At 41.9% G+C, this 8,479-nt stretch overlaps 1 protein-coding gene across 1 annotated transcript in view; it reads right to left on the bottom strand.

The window, feature by feature from the left end:
* The window catches only part of itsn2b (intersectin 2b), a 33,134-nt gene continuing 24,655 nt past the window's right edge, over nucleotides 1-8,479 (bottom strand). Inside the window, exons 29-41 of the mRNA XM_069173382.1 lie at nucleotides 6,568-6,689; nucleotides 6,302-6,408; nucleotides 5,977-6,160; nucleotides 5,654-5,752; nucleotides 5,429-5,512; nucleotides 5,207-5,290; nucleotides 5,042-5,104; nucleotides 4,048-4,197; nucleotides 3,803-3,921; nucleotides 3,528-3,610; nucleotides 3,354-3,437; nucleotides 2,732-2,905; nucleotides 1-2,409 (exon numbers count right to left, since the gene is read on the bottom strand). Coding sequence (XP_069029483.1) covers nucleotides 2,261-2,409; nucleotides 2,732-2,905; nucleotides 3,354-3,437; nucleotides 3,528-3,610; nucleotides 3,803-3,921; nucleotides 4,048-4,197; nucleotides 5,042-5,104; nucleotides 5,207-5,290; nucleotides 5,429-5,512; nucleotides 5,654-5,752; nucleotides 5,977-6,160; nucleotides 6,302-6,408; nucleotides 6,568-6,689 — 1,502 coding nt within the window. The 3' untranslated portion in view covers nucleotides 1-2,260. The remainder of the gene's footprint in view (nucleotides 2,410-2,731; nucleotides 2,906-3,353; nucleotides 3,438-3,527; nucleotides 3,611-3,802; nucleotides 3,922-4,047; nucleotides 4,198-5,041; nucleotides 5,105-5,206; nucleotides 5,291-5,428; nucleotides 5,513-5,653; nucleotides 5,753-5,976; nucleotides 6,161-6,301; nucleotides 6,409-6,567; nucleotides 6,690-8,479) is intronic.

Genomic DNA, 8,479 nt, shown 5'->3' with positions numbered 1-8,479 from the left:
ATAATTGTGACAGTTTGTTCACTTTAATGTCTTTAATTTGCCTTAAGAAACCCTGATTCAGAGATGCCATGTAGAGGCCAAAGTGAGTACAGACAGCAGGTTACAGACTCCAGGCTGATCGGCCGTGAACAGACAGTCTGGGTTAGAGAGGCCATAAACTCTGCACAGCAGCAGTCAATGCAGAAGGCTGTGGAAAATAAAAAAGTGAAACAAAAGACAAGCTTTAACACCCCTATACAGACAAGTAAGGTAGTCCAGTCTCTTTACACATTTTCTACAAAAAAAAAAAAAAAAACCCTTAAAAATAAACTGTTGTTGATTGAATGTGACGAATCAAAAGCACAAAACAGCAGGCCTAAAAGAACGACTAGTGACCTAGTCTACTTACAGTAAAACTCAATCAGAGAATCATCTAAGATATCGGGCTAGCGTTCAAAACAGTATCAACAAGTTTTAATAGTTGACCTAACACACGTTCAAAATAAACCCAGTGAATACCAAATGATTATCCAAGATGACAGAGTGAAGGTGCTCCAAACCTTTGGATAGTCACTCGCATAAATTACAAAATAAATACAAAACTTTTTAGTTTATATCAGAGGACCAGCAGGCTCTCCGAGTTAGAAACTGGACACAAAGGACAAAAGAGTAAAAAAAAAGGCAGAAGACACCAGAAAGTTAACCTACAATACTACTGTACATCGTTTACGTCCCGTATCCTTGTAAAGTTTTTATGGAGGAGGTTTCTAAAGGGCAACTTTTTGAGGCAACAGAGATGGACAATATTGTTGTCAGTGAGGCACGAGCTAGAGAACGACAATAGGTCTGGCAGAGTGAAAGAGTAAAGAGCAAAACTTCAGGTGAGAAATACTGTTAATTATTGCTGACAAACTGGCAATCTTAAACCTCAAAAAGTTGACATCCTCAAAATCCTCTTCACCGAAAGGTAAGGCAGAAACAGCTGACTTGGCTCGAAGAGAAATCTCAAGGTGTAGCAGGACACGTTCGTCAATACAGCTTTTATCACCCTAACTATTTTGTACACTCTCGCTTGAAATTACTTGGCCAATTTTGCACAGAAAACGTGAATAAGACCATTGTTAAGCCCACCTTCATCACAATGAAATCAAATGAGTTCAGACACTGACATTTTAACAGACATCAGGAAGGACTTACATTAACTGTAAATTTGAAACATCAAAATCCCTCAGCTTATGATATTTGTATGTATCTGTATCTTAACTGTTTGTGAATCTTTACACCTCTATACTTCAAAGATCTGGACTCGCACACGCACAGCAATACAATGAGAGTTCAGTGTTGTGACAGTGACTCAGACTCGACCCAGAAACACCACACCCTGAGATCGTCTGTCTACAGTGGTAAAACTGACTCCAGACTAAAACTTCTTCTCCAGCTTGTCGGATGCACTTCATGTTGCTGTCCATCATCTGCCATCTATTGTTTCTGATGCCTTTAACGTCACTGTGAGAAGACAACAAGGAGGCCTGACATGATCGTGACGGCCAAAAAGCAGGTCAGCCGAGTCTCTCGCAGACCAACAGTCATGTACATAGCTTGACAATTAAAATAAAACACGAGGATAATGTCAACTCATTAAATGATCTAGGTAGGGCAAACCTGGCAAAGTGTGAATATTTAAAACCAGAGATACAGAGCGGTGAGAGTCTAGAGGAGAGCACTTACAGTTTTATTGCTTTAACAGTTCTGGGATTATTTACGTCTAAGCAGCCTTTGTCCTTTTCTAATATTCATCTGAAGGTTGTAATTTATTACTTAAGATCCAGATTCAACTTTGTGACACACTGTGTCTCCACTGCGTAAGCTGTGTTTCTATCTTTTAGCTCCATCAGAGTGTAAATATTGTGCAGGTGCAAACTGCGCCACCAATCATGCATCTCTTTCCATCTGATGTCATCACGAGGAAAAAAAAAGAGCTCTAACTCCTATTGGTAGCTTCAGTTGATGTCACCAATCCCTACTGGAGGATTGGATGACATCAGAAGAGGTATTATTAGTGCTGGTTAACATAAAATGTATTAAGGCGCGATGTGTGAAACAGAGTTCAGAGGGGTCTTTTTGATATGGGTGTCTCCATAGGAGTCCATTTCATGCAAGTGGAAAGAACCATCCTAGATTGTTTGCGTGAAAACAAGCAGTTTTTCTTATTTGGTTAGTTGTTCCTATTTGGTTGTCTCTGTCAGGGACACAGTCTCTCATTTCAGTTCATCCTACGGGGCTATTTGTTGCCAAAGAGCTGCAAGTCGAGGCGCACCCACACTTCCCCTGTAGGAACCTCGTGCAGCAGAAGACGACGTGTTACAGGTCCCTTGTTCTCCAACTCTTTCTTTATGGTTGCCACGGGAACCTCTGTCCGACCCAGGAAGTCTGATATAAGAAAAGAAAAAGAGAAGAGCACATGTGTTTGAAGGAACTGGATTTAAAAAAGAAGTTAATCTTAAAATTGAACAAATGGGTAAAAAAGATTTAATGTTTTCCAACTTTGGAATTTTTTTTTTTTTTTTAATGACTCAAAATGTTGGTCATCACTAGGATTTCATGTTTAATCAACCACCAGTCTCTGTGGCCCCTTGCAATCTAGAAATGAGTAGTTAGTTTCAGTTGAAACGTTGAATTTTGCAGATTTAAAAATATATCACAAAGAGTTACTGAAGGAGTGTAAAAGATATGAAATCTTTTTATGGCTGACCATCAGGGGAAAACTGGTCTCTTTCAAAGATGGTGATGCAGAGAACGTCCTGGTAGAGGTCTTTGATGTGAAACTGACAGTTGAAGTTCCACTTGGGGTTCAGGGTGTCGTTGAGCGTTCTGGATGTGAAGATCTGAGCTCCCATGGTCACCTCACAGTAAGGGTTGCTTTTACCTGGAGGTGGGATGGAAGACAGGAGGAAAGGGAAGAGGATGTAGGAGAGCCAAACACAGATAAAGAATATGAAGAAAAGGAAAGGAAAGATGACAGTAGAGCAATCAAAACAGGGAGTGAGGGAAGGCAAGAAAAAGAAGAAAATAAAGAAACAAAAAAAACTGTTTAGGCAGAAAAAAAACCAAGGCAAAACATGGGACAGCATGTATTGTGGAAAAACAAAGTGTGACTGTAGCACAGACGACTGAAGAAGGGCGTCTGAATAAAGGTGAGCTGAGGAAAAAAAGGACGACAGACACAATTAAGTGTTTCTTTTTTCTGGGTTAGTCTGGCATCCACGCAGCAGGGATTACAAGCTAAATTCCAGCACAACAGTTCAAGTTCATGATGTGTTTGTTAGTCCACTGAACTGGAAGTACATCTTGTTACAGAGTGTATTCATGCTCACCATTGGGTTTTCCCGCCCTGAGTTCAGTGGCTTCTAAGATGGTGACAAGCAGTCTGCCGATGCCACTCGTCTTCACGGATCGTGCTGCAAACACACACACAAATGGATTCATTGGTTATTTGAGATCATCCTGTCAGGCGGCACAAATATGGCTGTTGAAGTTCAGAGACAAACCTTGATAGGCCTTTTCCCTTTTTTTCTTTTCAGTCTCGATAAATTCCTCAGACGCAAGTTTGATCTTCTGAACCCACGCTGTCCTGAAAACACACACAGCATTTGTAAAGGCCACGAAATGCAGCACATTTCTCTGTGTGTGTGTGTGTGTGTGTGTGTGTGTGTGTGTGTGTGTGTGTGTGTGCGTGCGTGCGTGTGTGTGCATATGTGTGTGTGTGCATGTGTGTGTGTGTGTGTGTGTGTGTGTGTGTGTGTGTATGTGTGTGAGCAACTACCGCTCATTGATGTTGTCAGTCCTGAGTATGTAGACTCTGTCGATGTGCGAGATGTGGAAAGTGGGCTCGTCGCTCGAAGGATCTGGGAGCTTCACCAGAACTTCGTTTAGTAGCACAGGCTAAAAAAAGAAAAGAAAAAAAAAGATGATGACTTTTAGGAAATGCAGGAAAATACACTAAAAATAGCAAAAGTCTCAGGCTACCTTAAAGGAAGACTTTTCCCACTTTGTGCTTTTGTGTCTTACCGGTTTGTACATCTTGAGCTGTGCATTGTTCTTGTTGCTGAACAGTTTATCAGGCCCAGACGAAGTGAACTGTTTCGCCGAGTGAGTCAAAAGCAGGAAGTCGTTAAAGAGGAAAGCCCAAAGTTCCTTGTTGCTCTTCACCTTGTACATCTGAAAAGAAAATAAGAGATGTAATTATACAAATTTGTGATCAACAACAATTAAACAAAGATTCCAATAAGATTAAAAAACATGGACACGGTTAAGAGGTTTACTTTTTGTAAATCATCATTTTCAGCAGCTCTGTAATGGTGGTAATGAAGCTCAGCATTAGTTCAATCAGGAAGACTATCTTTGTGTCTCATTCATCCCCAGTCTTCTCTCTCTCTCCGTTTCTTCTAATCACCTGTCTACGGGCATTTTCGAAAACCAATCAAATTTTGCCTTGATCTCATTCAGCCAATCATTCCACTGCTGTCAAAATTCCTGTGTTATGCCTCACCCCCTTTAGATATGATGACATCACAAAAAGCTTTTGCATCCCTCATATTTCTCTTGCTCCCACACATGGCAATTAAATCTTGTAATCATTCATTCAGATCGAGTCTCTCCTCGTGGAATTACAGTCGAGTGTTCAGCATCAAAAAACATTTGATCCTCAGGAAAATATCTCAGTCTACATAGGAATATTTTCCCCTGGTGATATGGATCATCACTGCCTCAGATCCATCTGTTAGGTTCCTGCTCAGATGAACCAGCTCACTGGTGACTAAAAGTTTCACTCTGTGGTCTGAGGCTCGTAACAAGAAACCACAACATCCCGGCATTTCACCGAGTAAAGTTTTGCTTTTCATCTCCCTGTGCGACCCCTCGTACTGCTCTTTAGATTTTAAAACATTTATGTAGGCAGATGAAAAATACTCTTTTTTTTGGAATATGAAGACCCAGAACAGTTGTTCTTTGACTCTGGCAGTATCCAGGATCACAGTTTGAGAAACATCGCAGTGTTACTCACCTTCCCACTGTGGAGCAGCTTCCTGGGGCCCAGACAGTTGGTGAGAGAATTAAAGACCAAATGCTGTGAGGAAAGAGAAACTTTAGCTATAATCCTTCCTCTGTTCTTTGGTATTAGTATATATTTAAAATAGTTATGAGCTTGAGTTCGCAGTAAGCTTTCTACCTCGGCAGCGCCATCACACTGAACGTGGTTCTGAATCCACTCCAGTCTGTCAGAGTTCTCCTTCTCTCTTACACCCTCATTTACCTGCACAAGATAATCGTTGAGTGTGGAAAACATCATTTCAATGAAAAGATCTTTTTCACCCAGAGCACGGGAAATAAAACAACCTTTAAACATCAAAAAGTGAGGTTATAAATGAAATAAAATGATGAATAAATGAACCTGTTGACAGAGTTCCTCTGCTCTCTCCAGAGCTTCTTTCAGAGGACCTCGGTCTGTATGGCCCTCTGCAGTGCACTCCAGGATCTACACACACACACACACACACACACACACACACACACACACACACACACACACACACACACACACACGTTATTTACAGTCATCAATGGGCGACTAATTACACACTGCAAGGTCACTATTTGAACCACCACCATGGCCTACGTTTTTTATGTGCAGTGGGTAGCGTGTGATCCTCTGCATGGGTTTGAGCAGGAAGCTGGACAGCGGCATGCCTTTACACCTGTAGTCTGTGGCGATTTTCTGATGGAAAGAAAAAAACACATCCTTGTGTCCACCTTCTTGTACAGTATGTGATGACAAAGCACAGGCAGAACTCAGACGGGTCAAATGTAAGATGTTCATGCAAGTTTTAAAAGGCTAAAATAATAAAACTCTTCCTCCTCCTCTCCGCACTGTCACTCTTGGTCCCCCCCCCCCCCTAAGTACATCTTTCTTTGCTCACTCCTCTTTCCTCTCCCGCCTACCTTCAGGAAGTCCTTGAAGTCTGGCTCGTTGTCGGTGCGAGTCTGGAGAAGCGTGGCGCCGTTGATCTGGCAGGAGCAGAAACGGATGTAGGGCTGCATGTGGGACAGCTCGGCGGCCAGGATATCGCCGATCATCTGCACCGGCATGTTATCCCCACCCATCTTCTTACGAACACGTAGAGCCCTACGCACACAAACGTACACATAAACGTGCACATAAACGTACACATAAACACCAAAACAAGTGCACTTGTATGACATTTCATCTCTCCATCAGGCACGCAGTCGTTTCTAGATGTAGTTTTTCCATCCAAGTGATATTTACTTGACGAGTTTTGTGTTGCAGGCCAGCAGTTCTTTCCAGTTGACAAAAATCATGCCCATCTCTGCGTCACTGAGCCGGCCCGACTCGGACATAGGCCTGTCGAAAACCTACACAGACACAAGACAACACACAAACATGTGATCAGTATGTGGTAGTAACTGTTCTTTGATGATTTACTACTTTTTGATGATTTACTGTTTATGTAAGTTTTCAGGACAGAGTTTACTGTTTATTGCCGAGTATTCAACAGGATTTGTGTGCATTACCTCCAGCACTATCTGCAAGTCCTCCACATATCTCTCCTCAGTCTGTAACAGCTCATGGATGTAGCCCTGTCTCTTCTTCTCCTGGGGGCTCAGTGAATCCAGGCTGTTTAGGTCTGCACACCCTGCAGAAGAGGAGCAATACAGAAGAGGAGATTTCTAAAAAAAAAAAATGCAGAGTCCATCGAGACCACAAGCGACCGCTTAAAGCACGGTAACACTTCAGCACTGCATCTACTGCCTCCTGCTGGAAGCTCTGGCATCAGAAAACAAACACGGTTGTTCCTCATGTTTGTGTATACACTACTGAAGTTTTCAGGAAGGAGGCGGGAGAAGAAGGGAAGAAGAAGGAGGATGGAATAGGAAACACAAAAACAGCATCGATCGATCAGAGCACACACACACACACACACACACACACACACACACACACACTTACCTGGTACGGTGTGCCCATTCTGCCGTTGTGAAGGTCCCATACAACCTGACTGCTGCTCCCTCACTGACCCTTCTTCTTCCTCTCCCTCGCTTCCTTCACCCTCATCGTTGGTCTCATTCCAAAGGTTTAGAAAGTGAAATCTGCTTTGAGAAGTCATTCCTGTGACCGTGATGCTGTTGTTTTCTCAAAGTCTGATCGTTTTCTGTCTCCCCTGTCTAGTTTGTCTCTTTCTCCCTCTGTGCCGTTATCTTCTTGTTGCTGGTAAATCTGTTTGTACCAAAACAGGAAGGGAGATTCTTTCTTTCTTTTTCACCCTTGTTCAGAGCGGATAAAGCTCACCTCTTTTTTTTCTTCTAGATTTTAGTGACGTCTGCCACTGAAATAAGCCTGGAAATTTGTGAGAACAGGCCAGATAACTAATATCAACACAGCCCAGGTTAGGTGGAGATTTAGCCAATATTACATGGTTTATTGTGTAATCCCAAGGAGAAAAACAAATCCAAACTGATTGAGAAGCAATCCTTTAAGACTCAGTTGCACAGGATATTAGAAAGAGAGGTGTCTGAAGTGATGAAAAGAAAAACAAAAAGGGTCCAGCTGAGAAAAGGTTGTCCACATCTATCTGTTCATCTTAATCACATGTATTGTGTTGACAATACAAACAGTGAATACCACACATACACTGTAGAGCAGAGATATTTCATGCAACAATAATGAATCACTAAAATGTCATCTCAAACCAATCTTTATTTTTATGTTTTATTCCAGAATCAGAAAATATATTAGACATATCTTCAAAAATAGTTCCACCCGCATGTACCACAAATGTTCTGTTGTATATATTTGTCAAGTCAGTTGTGCTAACAGCTGCTGTCGCAGTGACTCTTTATACAGCTTTCTCTCTCTGTCATTTTCACTGCAGCTTTTCACCTGACATCTACAGGAGGTTTGTAATAAATGGAGCCTGGTATCCTCTGACTTCAAATTAAAGAGAGGAATAACACAAAAGCTTCAGCAGCGATTTGCTTTGCTCGAATCAGGGATCATCCAACTGTTTTGTAGTATTTCTCACTCGATCCCTGATGTCTGATTAGCAGGACAGGAGCCACCGTTTTCACTTGGTGACCAGAAGGAAATGTGTCCCCAGTCCTGACTATAATTATTACTGTTATTTTTTTTTGCACTGTGTAACTTGTAGTGAACACTGTGAGCAGACACGCATTCACTTCTTGCATTAAGAAAATCAGTCAGAGCAGCAGCAAAACAGCATTCACTTAATATAAGGTGCAGCAAAAGATTTTTGTTGTATTATCAGCCCCGGAGGTGAAGCTTATGTCCGTTAATGGCTTTAGAAGAGTCGCTCACTTCAACACTACGTACACTCCTCCTGTGTCTGTTAGTGTAACAGCAGACCCACTTATGGCTTTTAAATGTACAGGACTATCTGTACGCTCCTGCTTGTACCAATCCGTGTCC

This window comes from Embiotoca jacksoni, unplaced genomic scaffold, assembly GCF_022577435.1.
Source record: "Embiotoca jacksoni isolate LCO1_2020_lvr unplaced genomic scaffold, fEmbJac1.0.p SCAF_6, whole genome shotgun sequence".
NCBI lineage: Eukaryota > Metazoa > Chordata > Actinopteri > Embiotocidae > Embiotoca > Embiotoca jacksoni.
The sequence above is the reverse complement of the archived record's forward strand: the minus strand, read 5'-3'. Positions and strand labels throughout refer to the sequence as shown.